Source organism: Loxodonta africana, chromosome X (assembly GCF_030014295.1).
Source record: "Loxodonta africana isolate mLoxAfr1 chromosome X, mLoxAfr1.hap2, whole genome shotgun sequence".
Lineage (NCBI taxonomy): Eukaryota > Metazoa > Chordata > Mammalia > Proboscidea > Elephantidae > Loxodonta > Loxodonta africana.
This window is the reverse complement of record NC_087369.1, coordinates 171,777,058-171,795,430: the sequence shown is the minus strand read 5'-3', so window position 1 is coordinate 171,795,430 and position 18,373 is coordinate 171,777,058. Positions and strand designations below refer to the sequence as shown.

The 18,373-nt window shown below is 57.1% G+C and overlaps 3 protein-coding genes and 1 long non-coding RNA gene across 12 annotated transcripts in view; 3 read left to right on the top strand and 1 right to left on the bottom strand.

The window, feature by feature from the left end:
* Positions 1–209: 209 nt before the first annotated feature.
* On the top strand, positions 210–2,021 carry LOC100667163 (melanoma-associated antigen 10-like). The gene is made up of 2 exons (XM_023540400.2): positions 210–263; positions 443–2,021. The coding sequence occupies exons 1-2, from the start codon at positions 210–212 to the stop codon at positions 1,907–1,909; spliced, it is 1,521 nt and encodes a 506-aa protein (XP_023396168.1). The 3' UTR covers positions 1,910–2,021.
* A 4,622-nt stretch (positions 2,022–6,643) lies between these two features.
* Positions 6,644–8,128, top strand: LOC111748341 (heat shock transcription factor, X-linked member 3-like). The gene is made up of 3 exons (XM_064278491.1): positions 6,644–7,126; positions 7,551–7,832; positions 7,910–8,128. The coding sequence occupies exons 1-3, from the start codon at positions 6,644–6,646 to the stop codon at positions 8,126–8,128; spliced, it is 984 nt and encodes a 327-aa protein (XP_064134561.1).
* A 924-nt stretch (positions 8,129–9,052) lies between these two features.
* Positions 9,053–14,756, bottom strand: EOLA2 (endothelium and lymphocyte associated ASCH domain 2). Of its 8 annotated transcripts, none has more exons than XM_023540378.2 (4): positions 14,679–14,756; positions 13,187–13,507; positions 10,397–10,683; positions 9,053–9,598 (listed from the first exon to the last, which is right to left on the bottom strand). In XM_023540378.2, the coding sequence occupies exons 3-4, from the start codon at positions 10,647–10,649 to the stop codon at positions 9,375–9,377; spliced, it is 477 nt and encodes a 158-aa protein (XP_023396146.2). In that variant the 5' UTR covers positions 10,650–10,683; positions 13,187–13,507; positions 14,679–14,756; the 3' UTR covers positions 9,053–9,374. The 8 variants fall into 8 exon arrangements, with proteins under 8 accessions (XP_023396146.2, XP_010599069.2, XP_023396144.2 ...); XM_010600767.3 differs by having other exon boundaries at positions 13,457–13,507; positions 14,679–14,754; XM_023540376.2 differs by lacking the exon at positions 14,679–14,756 and adding an exon at positions 14,357–14,656.
* LOC135228808 (uncharacterized) overlaps positions 14,286–18,373 on the top strand; it is a 24,626-nt gene continuing 20,538 nt past the window's right edge. Inside the window, exon 1 of one of the 2 annotated variants that reach the window (XR_010319670.1) lies at positions 14,286–14,396. This is a non-coding gene — a long non-coding RNA (uncharacterized LOC135228808). Of the gene's footprint in view, positions 14,397–17,332; positions 17,785–18,373 lie in introns of those variants that run through there. The other variant, XR_010319671.1, reaches the window with a different exon arrangement.

Below are 18,373 nucleotides of genomic sequence, written 5' to 3'. Positions count from 1 at the left end.
AGGTCACCAGCAGGAAGATCCATGTTCTGCCAGATATCAAGGTGAGGACCATGAATGAGCACTGAGGGGACCCTCCACCCCAGACGGGTGTGGACCTCACAGAGGCCACACTGCCCGTACTGTGAACACTGAGCTTGCAGACTGAGGTGCCCCTCAGTTCCTCTCTCAGGAGCGCAAGGAACCAGGAGGTGAGGGCCTTGGTCTGAGGCATGCGTCCTCAGGTCAGCAGAGCAGAGGAGGCCCAGGTGCTGCCAGGAGTCAAGGTGAATGTGTAGCAAGGCTGCACCCACCCGGGAAGAGAGGAGACCCCACAGCACCCAATCACACTCGCCTCACTGCTAGCCCTGGAAGCCCTGGCTGCACCCTGAGAGGCCTGTCACTTCCTCCTTCAGGGTCTTAGGGATCAGGCTGACAGGAAGACAGGAGACCTGTGAGACCCTAGAGAAGACCTGTAAGTCAGCCTTTGTCAGAGCCGCCAAAGTTGAGTTTCTCACTTGAGGCCTCTTACGCTGTTCCTCTATCTCCTGCAGGCTCCCATCACGCACCTTCCTACCTGCTGTCCCTGACAAGAGCCATCATGCCTCAGGATCAGAAGAGTGAGCACTGCAAGCTTGAGCAAGGCCTTCAGGCCCAGCGTGAGACCCACGGCCAGGAGGGAGCGCAGGTTCCTGGTGGTGAGGAGGAGGAGGCCATGAGGGCCTTGTCTGCCTCCGCTGCTAACTCCTCCTCCTGCTCTCCCCTGACACTAGAGTCCCTGATAATGGAGGAAGGGTCTACTGCTGGGGCATACAGTTCACCTCAGAGTCCTCAGCGAACCTGCACCTTCCTCTCTGCCATCTCAGCCGCACAAGCGACCATGTCAGCTGAGGGCCCAAGCAGCCAAATAGAAGAGGAAGCCAGCAGCCAAGTAGAGGAGGGGGCTGGCAGCCCAGTAAAGGAGGGGTCCAGCGCCCAAGTAGAGGATGGAGACGGCAGCCAAGTAGAGGAGGGGGCTTGCAGCGAATTAGAGGAGGGAGATGGCAGCCAAGTAGAGGAGGGGGCCGGCAGCCCAGTAGAGGAGCGGGCCAGCAGCCAAGTAGAGGAGGGGGCCATTGCTCTGAGGGCCCTGCCGGACACTGAGCCCTGGCGAAGAAACCGGCTGGGCCAGAAGGTGATTCATTTAGTGAAGTTCTTGCTCCTCAAGAATCGAAGGAAGGAGCCCACCACGAAGGCAGAGATCCTGTCTCTGGTCATCAGAAACTACAATAGCCATTTCCCCGTGATCTTCAGGAGGGCCCTGGAGGTCATGCAGCTGATCTTTGGCATCGACATGAAGCCAGCGGGCCCCACTGGCCACTCGTATGTTCTGGTCCCCACACTGGGCCTCACATACGATGGGATGCCACCGGGTGGTGTCCCGAGCGCACCCAAGACCAGCCTCCTGATCTTGGTCCTGGGCGTGATCTTCCTTGAGGGCAACTGTGCCCGTGAGGAGAAGATCTGGAAAGTGCTGGGCATGATCGGTGTGTATGCTGAGCAGGAGCACTTCATCTACGGTGAGCCCCGGAGGCTCCTCACCCAAGACTGGGTGCAGGAGAGGTACCTAGTGTACCGACAGGGGTCCAGCAGCCTTCCTGGCTGCTCAGAATTGCTGTGGGGCCCGAGGGCCCACGCAGAAACCAGCAAGATGAAAGTCCTGGGGTTTCTAGCCAAGGCCAGCGGCACTGACCCCAGTTCCTTCCCATCCCACTATGCAGAGGCTCTGAGAGAAGAGGAAGAGAGAGGCCGAGCCCCAGTTGCAGTCAGGGCTCGCACAAGGGCCGTGGGCTGTATCCATTCCAGGGCCACGTCCAGCACCTTCTCTTGCCCCCTGGGGCCTGAGGGCGACCCTCCCTCTGTACTCGAAGAGGGGGGTCACCAGGCCAAGTAGCAGAGGGCCTGGGTGGGCCAGGGGACACGGCACATAGCACCTTTGTGAACCTGTTCATCTTTGTGTTTCCTTGGAGGTTTTCAAACGGTGTTCCTTTTCAGAGAAGGTTTGATGAGCTTCAGGATCATTGAAGCTTATGAATGACATAGGTCATGTGTTTCTTGCTGTTCATGTATCAGGTTCAAGAGTAAGAGTTTTGCTATTTGGTGAAACAAATGGGAAACCTTCCACTTTGTGCTGTGGACTGAGGAATGAAATCCTGACACACAGCATATGGGTGAACCTTGAAAGCATTATGCTGCGTGAAATAAGGCAGACACAAAAGTACAAATGTTGTAACGTCGCACTATCGATCTTTCTAGAATAGGCAAATGCATAGAGACAAATGTGGATTCCTGGTTACTTGGGGCTGGAGCAGGGGGAAATGCAAAGTTACCGCTTAACAAGTATGCACTGCGTTTCCGTTTGGGGTGATGAAATACTTTAGAAAATAAGTAGCGGTGATGGTTGTACAACATGGAGAATGTAATCAATGCCGCCGAAGTTGACACTTAAAAAAGGTTTGGATGGCAAATTCTTATTTTCCATATTTTCCCTCAATAAAATAAAAGAGAAAAACATACCATATTAACTTTTGGATGCCCTTATCCGTTTTGGTCTGTTGTTGTGTAATATTAAGAGATACACCTGGATTTGCTTGGCTGATTCCTGAATGTAGGAGAAATTAAACTTTAATAAATGGAAGTCTCTGCTCACTGGCTCATTTTTCCCCCCAAACATGAATTGAGCATCTGCTGTTTGGGAGATGCGGTGTTGTGGCGGACGGGGAGAGTTCCTCATAGAATGGTAGTGTCCAGGAGCAGCAGTCATACAGGAGGAGGGTGCCATGTCCCCGAAGACCTGCAGGCCCAGTACAAGAGGGTTTGAGGAGCTGGGGTCCCGGGGGGGAGCCGCCATAAGTTAATGCCCTAGCCAGGGCAGCTTGGGGCTTTGGGAAGCTATAGTTGCCCATGTGGAGTTCGCTGTAAAGAAGGTGGTATGACCAGGTGGCCTGACTCTAAGATGGTATCTTTGAGGAGAGACAGAAGCCTGGATGGAAAACTGCTCTTGGCGGGTACTTTTGGGTCCTGGAGAAGCCAGAGACAAAGCTCCAGCTCAGGCAGGTATGGGTGGTGTCCCCTGCTATTGTCCCAGTGCAGGTGAGCCCAGTGCAGAGCCAGCTGCTTATGCCTGCAAGGAGTTCCTGAGAAGTGGAGGTGAGGCTCCCTTGCTGTGAGGCCCAGGAGCACTGGGCTTCCTTCCACTCTCTCACTGGCCGGCGACAGCCCAGCCCCTCCACTGAGAGGACATTTTCCCTAGGTCACCTTCAGTGCACTTTGGTCAACTTGAAAGAAGGACTGGTGGTTGGTGGGGTGGAAGGAATGAAAACAGCGGTTTGGATGGAAGAGCAGCTGGGAGGGAGGGAAGGACTTGGTCCTTGAATCAAATTCTAGGAGCATCCAGTGGCACCCAGCTGGGGACGACACCCCTACACCCAAATTAAATAACGCCTCCTCTAGGAGGGAATGTTTCCTAAGTCTTTTTTAAGAAATGGCATTTTTGGCTGATTTAGTATTTGGTGTCCCACTGAGCTTCATATAATGTGCGAGGCCTGGGTAATGAAAACATTCCCAGAGGAAAAGGTGATGAGGTCTGACATCAAAAGAGTCCTAGAAATAACTGCCATTCATTAAAGACCCACGATCTGCCAGGCACTGTGCCAGGTGCTTTACTTATGCCACATGCATTCCACCAGTCCCACAATATGGTGATCAAACCCATTCTGCAGATGAAGAACCTAAGGCTCTAGGGCTTGGTCATTTCCTCATGATCACACGGCTGGCAAGTGCCAGGACTGGGACTAGTACCTCGCCAAAGTACTAACAACTGCCTAAACCTTGGTGGGTGAAGATGAGACACAAGAAGCACCCTACGCTAATACTGCCTTGCTAATATAACAAAGAAAATGCATTTCCAAATGGGATTATAACTACAGATATACTCGTTCCCATCCAGTGGGTCCCCACTGATAGCGACCCCACAGGACCAAGTGGAACTGCCTCATAAAGTTTCTACGGAGCAGCTGGTGGATTTGAACTGCCATACCTTTTGCTTAGGAGCTGAGCTCTTAACCACTGCACCACCAGGGCTCTAACCACAAGTATAGGGGTTAGGGATTACCACACATATTTTAGGGGGACACAATTCAATCCAAACAGACTCTTCCTCCCAGTGGACAGACATCCTGTGACAGTTAGAACGACGAGGAATGTCAGGGAACAATGGTCTGGCAGAAGCCATAGGACACAGTGTGTCCAAGTCAAAGCCAAAACTTGTGCTTTACTGAAGGCCATCAACTGTGGTTTCCCAAGTTGTCTTCCTCCCCACCAATGACCTTCCGTGCCACCGATGGCCAAATCCCTCCACGTAGGTCTTCTGTAGAGTTCACGGACTGCCTAGGCCACATGAAACTTTCCCTTCTGTCCTTAAGAAAAGCTTGCTTAAGAAAAAGCCCTGTGGTCCGTAACCGACGGAAGCTGGCTGTTTAACTGAAGATTCTAGGCACCTCCTTCGAGAATGCCTCCAGTCTTCCCCACTTAAATTCTTAGCCTCAGAGCACATATCCCCAAGGCAGTGGTGACTTGACCCGACGGTGGTACGGTCTTGGGTACAAAGTGCTCCTGATGCTAGCCTAGCTCCATGGCTACTCAGGGTACCAGAAAGAGATACAAAGTCCACCTGGCTCAATCTGTTGGTGACAAGGCAGAAGGAGAGGTCCCGTCAAATCCTGTCCTGATCCAAAGTTGGCTTCCAGAGAGATTTTGGATGAGCATGGTGGCCGAGACATGAGCCAAGAAGCCTGTCGCGGGCCATCCTGGGTTGTGGAGTGGAGGCATGGTGAAGGCTGAGAGGCCTTGGCAGTGAAATGTACCTTGAGAGATTCTCTCTCCAAGCCCTCTTGGTACCCCCTTTTAGAAACTAAGTAAGAGCAAGCACTACTCACTGCAGAGCTGGGACAGGAACCAGGGGCCCTTCACTCCGGGGCCTTGCAGCCGCACTCCCTCCCTAGAAAGTGAATATTGAGAACAAATTGTCCACAAAGGCCAGGGAGCATGTATCACCAAACACACTGCAGAACCGTGTCACCTGGGGCCTATGAGGATTTGCCCTTGGGTTTTGTACCCGCACTCTCATTCAGTGTTTCCCCTAGGTTCAAATACACATTGGTGGGGATTTTCACATTGGCTTCCCTTAGTCCCGTCTAGCTAAGAATGTGGAAACCCTGTTGGCCTAGTGGTTTAAGTGATAGGGCTGCTAAACAAAAGGATGGCAGTTCAAATCCACCAGTCGCTCCATGGAAACTATGGGGCAGTTCTACTCTGTCCTGTAGGGTAGCCATGAGTCAGAATGGACTTGACGGCAACAGGACTGGTTTGGTTGGTTTTACGTAAGCATGTAGGAATGCCCGTGGGTCTGAGTTTGTGTACAGTAGACCTCGTGAAAACCATCTGACACACAGCAAACAAGATCATTGCACATGCACCCTGCAATCATGGGAATGGCGGAGAAGGACTCGGGGAGGGGTGGACGAACTTCCGGGGCAGGGAGAACGGGGCTGGCAAGTTGGCGCATCGTACACTGAACCTCACATCAGGTCACTGAAAGAGGAAGTCCCAAAGGAGACACAGAGTGGACATGGGACGCGAGAAATGTGGGCGGAGAGCCCAGTCACAACTCTTTCTGAAGGAAGGGGCTGCAGCTTTAGAGACAGAGCCAAGGCGGCCACTGAGACGAAGTGTTTGGGGCAGGGGATGTGGTAGGGGTGGTCAGACACAGGTGCTCCTTAAATGGGTGGGCCTTGGGCCACAGGAACAGTATCCTTGGGGAAGAAATGGTAATGATCAGACAACCTGCTGCCATCTGCAGTGGGACGAGTCTTGGAGCTGAGGTGACTCAACGGGAGACTCCAAGTGCAACACACACTGTGGGTATCCAGTCATGGAGCCTACGGTGCTTTGGGGGCAACCCGCTGCGCTCAGGCTGGTGCTGCACGGGGACATTTTGGCAGAGTGGCAGTAAAACAGGACTTTTTCCTGAGTGGTGCCAGCCAACTGGCAAGGGCAGCTGGAAGGGGGAGCCCACAACAGGAAAGAGGGGTACAGGGCACGTGGTGGAGAATAGGCCAACTAGCCGCTAGCAACTGCCATCTTCTGGGAGCTACAGAGACACCAGGGAACCCTGCAACCCAGGTATACTTGGAGGTGCCAAGCTAGGACTAAAAAGGGGCTGGCCTTCTCAGCCTCCCCTGTTTTGAAGGTGGGGTGGAGATGGGTTCGTGCTTTCTTCACTTATCTAGGGTCTGGCCCCACGAAAACAATGTGCCTGTCAGTAGGTGGGGGGCTTTTCTGGGAACTTGAACTCAGTCTTTCCACACTTTCAGAAAAGAAGAAATTGGTCCCTGCCACCCGGCCCCTCCCCCACTTGGCCAGGGCTGCCTTTCCCTGAGTGCCCATGACCCTGCTTTGTGACATCACAGGACGATGACCTCAGCAGCCAGTTACCTCACCACGGAGACCCTAGAACAGTGTGGGCACTATTTACTGGGCATCCCCGCTCTGACCAAAGGAATTCGTGACTGGACTTGACAGTGGTACGGTCTTGGGTACGAAGTGCTCCTGATGCTAGCTTAGTTCCATGGCGGCTCAGGGTTGTAGAAAGAGATACAAAGTCAACCTGGCCCCATCTGTTGGTGACAAGCCAGAAGGAGGGGTCCCGTCGAATCCTGTCCCTGAGCCAAAGCTGGCTTCCGGGGAGATTTTGGACGAGCATGGTGGCCGAGACACGAGCGAAAACGCAGGCTCCCCGGACAAGCTGGAACCAGAGGGCCCAACACCAGGCGCAGCTGTCTGGGTAGAAGAGAGTGACGCTCTCCAGCTCGCCTTCCCAAGGAAGCTGTGGATGATCGTGGAGAACGACGCGTTCAAGTCCGTGCGCTGGAGCGACAGCGGGAACACGGTGATCATCGAGAAGGACCTCTTCCAGAGGGAAGTCCTTCGCCGCAGAGGTGCAGAGAGAATTTTTGAAACGGACAGCTTGAAGGCTTTCAATCGGCAGCTTAACCTCCACGGCTTCATCAAAATCCGCCCCAGCAAGGCTCTGGGGAAGACAAAAGTGATGGTAAAGTAGAAGCACCTGTGTCCCATGTTGGTCCTCGACCATCTTTGTAGTATGCCGGGGTGAGGGACAGACCGAAAGGGTTTATGTTCCAGGATGAGGTTTTTCACACGAGACATTATTTACTGAGAGTCCAGAATGTCCGCTTTGAACCTATAGGTGTTGACGTTAAACTGCAGCTCCCTTAGAGGTGCCCTGTAGTGCCACCACCAACTCCAAGAGGCCAGGTCCTGTGAGATCACACAGTCACGGGTCCATCTGTGAATATATTTCCCTTTAGAGAGCCCCTGATTTAGGGTATGGGAAAACTATACAGCCATTTTAGAAAACACATATTCTGCAGAGCACAAGGAGACCAGGATTTCGGGGCAGGGGGTGGGGATGACTCTGGGGTCCCAGGATGCCCGACACGTCCCTTGTGTTTCAGGTCTACCGCAACTGCAACTTTAAGAGGGACCAGCCTCTGCTCCTCCAAAACATCAAGAGACGACGCCAAGCCGAGGGCAGCGCTCAGCCAGCCAAGGCGCCCACCCTGCCTGCCCCCGCGGCCCCGCTTCCCAAGAGGAAGAAGCTGGCAGCGACCAGACACTCGGCTCGAATCCAGCAGAAGAACGCCATTAAGGAAAGCAAGGAGGCGTCCCCGAAGAACCCTCCCGACGTCCTGGGGCCCAGCCCCACCCCGTCCGTCAGGTCCTCTAGTATCTCGTCGGTGAGCAGCCTCCCCTCGCCCAGTGCAGCGTGCCCAGCTGGGAGAGCACCTCTCACCGTGACATGTTCGAGCCCCAGGTCAGCGCCGGGATGGTGGGGGAGGGGGAGCCGCTCACCGAGCCTGGGGGCTACTCTGATCCGTCCTCAGTCATGACCCTGTACAATGCCTGCTACTCCATCCTGCTGGCAGGCCTGTCGGTCATGGCTCCCGAGGAACCCTCCGACCCCCAGGGGGACAGCCCCTCGGACTACCACTGTTCCATCTGCGAACAGTTCAGGGATGAGCAGGCACCGTAGGCCCCCAGGCCCTGGTCAGGAGAGCCATTTTCTAACCAGGAACCTATTTTCGGCTTTCGTAAGGGTAAATAAATGACCTAATGAGAACTGCCAGTCTGTGTTGTCTCTAGCCCTCCACACTAAAGGCGTCTCATCGGTGGAAGCAGGAGGCTGACAGTCATCTCCAGCTGGGCCCTGGACCGCGCTGCTGACCGTTTCCTTTCCAGCGGCAGCATCTTCACACTTAGCACAGGGTTCTGCAGGGAGTGGGGAGGGCCAGTTCGAAGCTCTGGTCACTGAGCTCCGCCTGCTGAGCAGGTGACAAGCCAGACTTGCTGCTGCCTCACAAGGGTGTCAGCTGACACCATTGATGTCCTGGAAGTGGCAGTCTTTGGATCATGGGTCCCCTGAGTTTCTGGCCTGCAGCTGAGTGTCCCTAGCTCCAAAGAGGGCCCCTGAAACCAGGGCCACCCCATCTGCCAAGGGTCACACTAGCACGTCATTGTGGCTCAGGAGAGCTGGGTTGTTGCAGCCAAGGCCAGGGGCAAACAGCCTCTCACCCTCATAGACAATGACCACTAGAAAGCGTGCTCGGAAATGGTAAAACAAATCCCACTACAGACTTCTCACTGTGCAAAGGCAAGCTCTAGGAGCGCTGTTTGGGATCATCTCTAGGGACGGGAAGGAGCTGTGCAAACGTGTGTGCTGTGTGTGCTTCACTAAGCAAATCCACTGTCCAACCGAGCACGGGGAGCTGGCAGAGGACGTAGCCGCTGCGTCAGTTCAGACGTTCTCTTCATTGGGGAGGAGGTCACAACGGCTGCCCAGGCGCAGGTGACATTCAGGCCCCACCCCAGCCTTTCACGAGCTCCCCCGGATGCTGCTCCACAGTCTTCCAGTTTCACCAGAGGGAAGAGAGAGGAGGGGGACAAGGGGGCCCCCAGATGCTAAACAGTCTTCGTCGTGTATTTATTTGCATGATGCAGACATCAGTGTACCCAAATAGTGGCCCTGCCCAGACGTTTCCTGGTAGAGGACAAAGTCCTTGAGACATTGTCCAGGAGCACAAAGAGACACCTCCCCAGGAGAGCCCCACCCTCCCCACCACCCATCTGAGCGGGGCAGTCAGTCACAGGAAAGCACAGAGCAGGGCCTGCTCTCTGGTGCAGAGGCGACTGGGATTTCAAGAGGTTCAAGTATCCGAGTCACAGTGGTGAAGGCATTAGGCTTGCCCCTCGGTCCTGTCCCTCTCGGGGGTCCTGCCTCATCACCCCTCCTGCCCCGAGGGGATCAGATGCTCTGGGATGTCCACCTGGAAGACATCCTTGCCTCCTTTCCCGGGTACGGGCTGCAGCAGCCAGCGTGGGTTAGAGAGCGCCGTCAGGTACTTGTCCTTCAAATCGGTGAGCAGGGCTCGGGTTTCCAGCTGTACAGCCTCCTCCGGAGCTAGGTCTTTGGGGAACTGCACGGTTTCTCCCAGGTCAACGAGCCCTGCACACGGACAAGAGAAACACGACTGTTTCTGCCTTCCAGGTCCGAGCCTGCATGTGCGACAAACTCATTCAAAGTGACAATCACTGAGGACTGAGATGACAGCACCCCAAGGAACTCGGCGACCTGAGCCCCCCTTAGGGAGCGTCTGGACATGCCAGATGCTGCTCAGTGTGTGCCAGGGAAGGCCGAGGGAGGGCTCGAAGCTGGGAGGATGAGGGCCTGTCCTCAAGGATCCCACGAGGACTGTGCGGGGCCTGGCCAGATTCTCAGGGCAGCAGTCGGCAGGGGCCCTGGTCGCTGGGGACTCACAGGAAAGCCGATGCCTCCACAGGCCACCATCTATCAGGTGCTGACAGTGTGGACAACTTCAGCCCCCGCGAAGTGAGGCGATTTGCCCAAGATGCTGCTGGCTGGGGGTGGAGTGGGCCTGGGACCCTAGGCCGGCAGTCGGACGCTGGGGGATCCAACCTGCCCTAAGAGCCATAATGCTTCCAGTGGTCTCTGCCAGGGACACGCACACACAAACATGCGCACACATGACAACACCTGTGGAAACGGACCTGTCCTAGCCTCTCAGATCACCGTGGGGAGCTGTGGCCCCGAGCAGGGCAAGGGCTGACCCGAGGGCACCGACCGTCGCAGACAAGGCTCCAGCTAGCCCCCGAGGTCAGCCCCCGACCCAGTGCACGTTGCCTGCCCCTGCCCTCTGAATGTAGCTGCTCACAGCCCCTCAGGACCCCACTCAGCAGTAAAGAGAAGGTGGATCCTCCAGCAGCTGGGCCTGGTGTCACTTGCCTGCAATCACCCCTCGGCCGAATCGCTCCCCCTCCTGGATCAGGGCCTGGATCTGGGCCGGCGTCATTCCCAGCCTGTTCAGCAGCAGCTCCCGCCAGGTGTCGTCTTCCCAGTCCCTGTGGGCGATGTGTATGGCCAGGGTCCGGCTGCAGTGGCCGCTCAGCAGGGGACGCCAGCGCGTCTCCAGGGTCTTGACTCGATTCAAGACCAAGCCGGCATAGGGCTGCCGGAAGGAGAGGCAGGCAAACTTCATCTCCGCGAGCTTTCTGCTCCTCCTCTTAGTGTGGCTAGGGAAAGAGGACGCACCGTGCGTGGACCAGAGTCACCCACCAGGCCTCTAAGCCACAGCCTGTGGGCCTGACGGCCCCGGCGTGCCCCGAAACTGCACTGTCTTTGACTGGGGAGCAGAAAGCCTTTGCTCCTTCCCTATGCACACTGGGACACTGCGTCCCCACCGTGGTGGGACACATGGGAGCGTGTGGATCCAGTGACTGGTGCTCATCTGAGTTAAAGCCAGGACAGCGTGCAGTGGGTGCAGCCCAGAGGTCACCTAAGGGTACACAGGAAGGCCTGGGCCTAGGGGGGGAAGGGGGACTCCAGCCCTCAGCCCTCTCTCATGCACTTGTGGGGATGCTGCAGGGCTCCCTCCCGCCCCATTACCCAGGGGGCACTGCAGGCCCCACCTGCCTGGCTCCTCCCCTGGGCTGCTCAACATTCACCCTTGGCCCTGGGACACCCTGCCACCCCCACCTCACAAAACCCCGTGGGGTTCTCCTCCTGACCCCTTGAAGCAACATCCCCTCAGTTCTTTCCCCCACCATTTCTGTCCCCTGGCAGCAGCCGGCCCTGCTCCACCCTGAGCTGTAGGGACCCCAAGGCCATCAGGGACAAGCCATCCAGAGCAGGAAAGACTGGCATTAACAAGCATATGTCTTCTACCTCTGGGCCCAGAGGCTGCGTGACCACAGAGAATGGAGTTTAAAGCCCCACAGGAGCCCACAGGGTCCGAGCTACCTTCACTCCCTCCCTGAAGCAGGAAACGAGGTGCCCCTGGTCACAGGGACCCGACTTCACGCAGCCTCCCCTGGAGACTTTCTGTGTCGTCTGATGGGATCTCTCCAGCAGGACTCCCTGAGCAGCCCGCCCTTCCGCTCTCCTGGGGAGGCAGTTATGACACCCTGAGACGGTGACCTCTCCTGGAGTTAGGCGGCTGGGATACCCCCAGAGCGTCCCACACGGCCTGGGTTCTCCATCTCTCTGGTCCTTGGCTCCCTCAGGTGCACACCTCTTGTGCCATGGGTCCCTGCCTCAGGGATGGCTGTGAGGAGCCGGGGACTCCTCCAGGGATGGTGCTCAGTTGGTGCGTGGGCACTGGCAGGACCTGACACTCGCTCGCCCGACTCTTGTCCCCCTCTGGAGACTGTCCTCCTCGGGGCTCCTGTGACACCAACTGCCCTACCGCCTCCTTCTTCCACCCTGGCCTCAGTCTCCTTCAGAAGACCTCTTCCTCTGCTCGCTCCTGAGGCCTGTCTCTAAGACGCCCTCCACAGCCCTTCCTCCCTCTACACTGGGCTCAGCTTCCTTGGACAACCCTGAGCACCAACCTTCTGCTTGACTTTGCCAACCTTGCTGGAGCTACAGAGCTTTGGAATACTTGCCCCAGGAGGGTAGATGCAGGCATTTGAGGCCCAAGGAGCCAAGAGGCCGAGAAACGAGAAAACAGAAGCTAAAGAGACAGGGAACACAAGTAGCTGAGCTGCCTCAGTCTCAAAAGGTATGGCCGTGACCTTGGGGGGTTTCAAAGGGTGGAGCCATGGCCACTGGTGTTTCTAAGGGTGGAGTCGCCACTCAGATGGACTACAGGAATTGTGCACCTAAACCCAAGGGAATAGAGTTGCCGTCCCAGTGGGCCTAGAAGGCAGAGTTAAAAGCCCAGGGCCGAGGGGCCTCCACTCAGAATTCGGAGAGTGTGGCTAGTACTTAGAGTCTGGAGGGCAGGGGTATTGTATAAAATTGTCTCAGAGAACAGTGGATTATTTTCCAAGCTTTGAGAGCTAATGTAATGTTTTCTGCTGACTTGCTTGCTGCCTGTTAATGCCTTCTTCTCCTGCCAGTTCCTCCTATTTGTAATGGAAATGTCTAACTTGTGTCTGTTTTGCCATTGTACCCTTGGAAGCAGATAACTTGTGTTTTAGATTTCACAGGTGAAGAAGAATTTTTGGATTTGGAATTAAGGCTTCTGCTATGATATGATGGGATGAATATGTTTTGCATGTTGCAAGGATGTGATTTCGGGGAGGGGGGCAAAGGGTGGAATGTTATGGAGTGAATTGTGTCCCCCCAAAAATGTGTGTGTCAACTTGGTTAGGCCATGACTCCAAGCATTGTGTGGTTGTCCTCCATTTTGTGATCGTAATTTTATGTTAAGAGGATTAGGGTGCAATGGTAACATCACCCTCACTCCGGTCACTTCCCTGATCCAAGGTAGAGGCAGTGACCCAGGGGTGTGGCTTCCACCACTTTTCATCTCCCAAGAGATAAAAAGGAACGGGAAGCAACAGAGAGTTGGGGACCTCATACCACCAAGAAAGCAGCACTGTGAGAAGAGCGTGTCCTTTGGACCTGGGGTCCCTGCGCCTGAGAAGCTCCTCGAACAGGGGAGGACTGATGACAAGGGCCCACCTCCAGAGCTGACAGAGAGAGCCTTCCCGTGGAGCTGATGCCCTGAATTTGGACTTGTAACCTACTAGACTATGAAAAAATAAATTTCTCTATGTGAAAGCGACGTACTTCTGGTACTCCTGTCACGGCAGCACTAGATGACTAAGACAAGGTTCCCCTGCCATGGTTTTCACTGGATTTGGGTTATTTGCGAGGGCGGTCAGCTGCTCCCACGTGGAAGGCCGTTGCTATTTCTTGTATCAGGGCCTATACCTAGCCTGAAGGTCGCCTGGTTCCTTGGCTGACGGACCCTTGTCACCAACTGCACAGGATCCCAAGGACAAGGCCCGTGAGAACGGATGGGATCCAGTCCCCTCCTGCCTTGTGCGCACAGAGTACCTGTTTTGTGGCTGAGGAGCGATGTTCCTGCACGTGTTTCAGCTCCTTCACCTGTAGAAGGACAAGGATGATGAGAAACAGCCACAGTACAAGGCAGCAATGTTGGGGAAGGGTGGTGTCATGGATTGAATTGTTTCCCCCCAAAATATGTGTCAACTGGGTTATGCTATGACCGCCAGTATTGTGTGGTTGTCCCCCATTTTGTGATTGATGTAATTTTCCTGTGCTGTAAATCCTAATCTGCACCCCTGGTTAATGAAGTAAGATTAGGTTATGTTAAAGAGGATTAGAGTGGGATAGATGTCACATCCCTGACCCAATGTAAAGGGTGTTTGCCTAGGGTGTGGCCCGCATCACGTTTTACCTTACAAGAGGCAAAAGAGAGAATGCATCAGGGAAACATGGGGGACCTCATACCACAAAGAAAGCAGTGCCGGGAGCAGAGGGCATCCTTTGGACCTGGGGTTCCCCCTCAGAGAAACTCCTAGTCCAGGGGAAGACTGAGGACAAGGACCTTCCTCCAGAGAAAGCCTTCCCCTGGAGCTGGTGTTTCTAACCTCCTAGGCTGTGAGAGAATAAATTTCTGTTTGTTAAGGCCATCCGCTCGTGGTATTTCTCTCGAAGCAGCACTAGATGACGGTGACGGGGGCGGGGGCAGAAAGGTGTCGGCAGGGGTGGAGGTTAGAAGAAGTCTGAAGGCTGGGGCCAGGCGGTCAGGCTGATGGGAAACACAGCCTCCACCTCCCTCAGGGCATGGTCCCTCCTCCTGGCTGGGGGAGCGTACCCTGGAGGCATAGTCAGCAGCACAGACATCCTTTCCTCTGAGTGGGCCCCCCCTACCCGGAAGAGACGAGAGAAATGACCCGTGACCCCCACTGTCACAGGGACAGGAAGCAGGACCTCGGCTGCCCGGCAAGTGTTTCCACCCCTCGGCCCCCAGGTACCATCCCGCGGAGGGTGGAGCTGACAGCAGGGTCCAGGGCTGTCACTGGGGGGCGGGTCTCAGGCCTTCAGGTCCCAGGCTTGCGAGGGGGACGGGGGGAGGTCCCGCGCCAGGAAGAACGGCGCCCACAGTATTTGGTCCCCAGGGTCAAGGGCGCCCGCGCGGGCTCGCGCTTCGCGGCCTCAGGGGACAGATCGCGGAGAGAGACCGAGTTAAGGCACCACTGACGCCCCGCCTTCCAGGGGACAAGGGCCAACCGGAAGCCACGCACGCACTTACGCGGTCACGTAATGACGAAAGCACGCACACACGCACACACGCTCAGTCTCCCTAGAAGGTATCGTCAGCGTGGTCAGGAAGCGCTGCTGAGGCCGAGGCTAGCGTGGGTGGGCCAGAGGAGGGCGGTCGGAAGGAGTTGGGGAGGAGTACACGGAGCTGGGGGCGTGGCGAAGACGAAAAGGGGCGTGGCGAAGGCGTTTGGGGCGCGGCTTGGGAAGTGGAGGGGCGGGACTGGGGAGGTGGAGGGGCGGGGCTGAGTTGGCGGAGGGGCGGGGCGGGGCTAAGGTGGCGGAGGGGCGTGGCTCCGGCATTAGGGGGCGGGGCTGTGGGGATGATGAGCTGTTGGGCGGGTATGGGGATGCGGAAGGGTGTAGTTCTGGGAGGAGAAGGCTCGGAGACTTGGGGACCCCCTGTGGGGAAGACGACGGGGCGGGACTGCGGGGATATCGGGGCGGAGTCTGGACGGAGCTGAGAGAGGAGGAGCAGGGCCTGAGATGTGGATCTAGCTTCGTGGAATGTGTGGAGGCGAAGGGGCCCAGGTGGAGCGCGGGTTTTTGGGGAGCCGGAGCTATGTGTAGGGCACTGCGGAGCTTTGGAGTGAAGGATGGGCGGGACTGCGGGAGCAGTGGGCGGGGCCTGAGCCATGGGGGCGTGGCCGCGGAGGAAGAATTCTTGGGCGTGTGTCCGGGCAGAGTGGGGCGTGGCTATTGGTAGATTAACTTCGTTGTGTGGCTCTCGGATCAGCTAGGGGGCGGGGTTAGGAGAGAAGGGGGCGGGGTTACGAGGGAACGGGGCGGGGCTTCTCTGGGGTAGGCGGTGCACCTAGACAGGCAGAAATGCAAATAGAGTAAGATGGAGGACTAGGGCGGTGCTGTGGGGAGGTGTTAGTGGATGTTGAGCTGAGGGGCGGGGCTGCAGGGAGGAGGCGTTCCTACGCTCTGCGGGGCGGGGTCACAGGAAGTGGGGTTACGGGGCTGGGCTGGGGGCCGACCTAGGCGGAAATACGAGAGGCGGAGTCGGATGGAGCTGTGGGGCGGGGCTGGGGGCGGAGAGTGGCAGGCTGTGCGGAGGTGGGGCTTCGGGCGGTGCTTGTGACAGGCTGTGGGGTGGAGTTGCGGAAGGTTTAAGGCGAGGGGCGGGGCTGAATAAAGCCAAGGCGGGAAGGGGCTGTGGTGGAGAGGATCTGTGGGGCAGAATATCTGTGTGGCGGAATATCTGTGGGGAGGGTTGCGGGAGCATTGGGTCGGCTGTTTGGGTCGGGACTCTAAGAGCAGTGGCGCGGGGCTGCAGGAGAAGCAGGGCGTGGCTGTGAGGGAGGAGCTCTGAGGTAGCCGCGGGGCTGAGGCAGGAGCAGGACGGAGCTGTGCGGCATGTATGCGGGAGGGGCGGGGCGCGACTGTTGCGGTTGAGCCCTAACGTTCCTTCCGGGCGGGGCTGTAGGACGTGAATAAGGGAGCCACCAGGCAGCGCGGCCATGAGGAGGAGGAGGAGTTGTGATGTTTCTGTGGGGCAGGGGTGGTGGACGAGTGGGGCGCGGCTGTGGGAAGGAGGAGCTGTGGCACGGACGTCTGCTGAGGGAGAGCAGGGGCCGCGGTCCAGGAGGAGCTAAGGTGTTGCGGTGGGGCGGGGCCGCGGGGGCGGGGCTGTGGGCGGGGCCGCGGGGGCGGGGCTGTGGGGCGGGGCCGCGGGGGCGGGACTGCGGGATTGCGCTTTGGGAAGGGGCTGTGGGCGGGACCTCAGGGCGGGGCTGTAGGATGGGTCTGTGGGCGGGGCTTCGGTGCTGGGCTGCGGGATGGCGCTTCGGGGAGGGGCTGTGGGCGGGGCTTCGGTGCGGGGCTGTGCGACGGCCGTGAGGGGCGGAGCTGCGGGAGGAGCAGGGCAGGATGGTAGGACCAAGCTGTACTGCAGGAGTCTGTGCTCTGGTGGTTCTTTCAGGGTAAAAGTCCAGACAGGTGGTACCCTTTTAGCCCTTACGATCTGAGCGTGCAGCTCGTGCTTGCACTCCAGGCAAAAGCCCAACGGACAGCCCCCGGGGTCCTCAGCGACCTAGCCCAGCCGCCCTTGTGGACCTAGAGGGCATCGAGGCAGGGAGAGGGATGCGAACTGGACTGGGGTCTGGGGACCTCTAGGCTGGTCCTTCACCACAGGGCCGAATCCCCCGGGCCGGCTTCCTTCCTGGAAGCCACTGTCGGTGGGGTCCCCAGGGGCGTCTGCATCAAGGAGGAAAACCCGCTCTCTTTGGGTGTCCTGATGCCCCTCAGACCCGACAGGACTAGAACATTCCAACTGCCCCATCAGACCTGCTCTCCCTCCTCTGCATGTCGCTAGGGCTGCCCGGACCACTCCAGGCGCCCTGCTTTGCTCCTGCCCTCTAACCAAGCGGTCTGTCCTGGCCTCTGAGATACCTGGTGAAAACACGTGCTTCTGTCCTGCATCCCCACAGCCCCCTCCTAACGTCAGGCCTCAGCATGTTCTTACAGGTCAGGAGCTCCTACCTGGCCTGTGGCCTCCTGTCTTTCCTGCCTCAGAGCAGGCCGCCTCATTCCTCCAGTTCAGTTCGTAAAGTCCAATCTGTCCTTACCAGTCCCCTTTTGAAACCTTGGCAAGACTTCTGTTTGAGGCCCAAACCCCTGGTAGTGTTTTTTTTTTTTTTTGGTAGGGGGAGGGGATGGAGGGATCCTTACAGTCTTCCCCGAGTCCCTGCTTGGCCCTGCTGTTCACAGCCTGGGTGGCTGCCTCCTCCTCTCCAGCAAACTCCAGTCCTCCTTCAAGGCCTGACTGTGGCAGCACACTCTGTGCCCCACCCCCCAAAGCATCAGGCCCTTTTGCCTCCGAGCTCTCCTAGCATGTTGTTCCTTTCTCGGTTAGCGTCCATCATCATGCAGGCCTGGAGTAGTTCTCTAAGGGCCTGTGGCTGGGGGTCACTGAGCCCCTCGAGGGTGAGGACTGTGTCTCGCTCAGTACTCTTTAAGTCGGGTGCCGGGGATAGAGTCGTTGCTTAGTAAATGCTGGCTGCCTCAACAGAGGACCCTTTGTCTTCTTTTCCAGTGAGAGGCACCTGCTCTGTCCTTGGAGCAGCTCGAGGAAACAGGAAGGCTGGGATGAGGTGAGGGGCAGAGAGGGCCTTTTTCGCGGGATGTGAGGCCTCGGGGCCGCAAGGGGCCTTAACAATCACCAGTCCCACCTCCCATAATTCCCCCTCAGGCCCCAACCCCACTAGTGTTACCAGCTTCTGCCTGGAGATCCTGAACCTCCTCATGGGGGTTTCCGGTTATGTTCTGAGGGCGCACTGAAGGGTGGCCACTGTTGCTCCCACTCCCCCACCCTGTTGTTTGGAGAGCTAGGACTTTCCTAATGGGCTGGAGACCCACAGTAGATGGCTTTACTTGGAGGAAGCTGTGGGTGGAGTATGTGGGGGCTCCCTGTTCTAAGCCGCCCAGCTCGTCCATCTCACATGTCAGCTGAGAAGCGGGAGGACATAGCTGAATGGGGAATGTCTGAACTTGGGTCCTAGGCAGGGAGAGCCCCAGTGTGGTGGCTGCCATTGGCTGTCCTGCCAGTTGGCTGCCGCACGGGGTGGTCCCAGGGGAAGTCGCTTCACTTGTGTTGGGGAGGGGGGCATCTGGCTACTCCTGTGTCTTAGTTTCCTAGTGCTGCTGTAATAGAAATAGCACAAGTCGGGGGCTTCAAAAAAT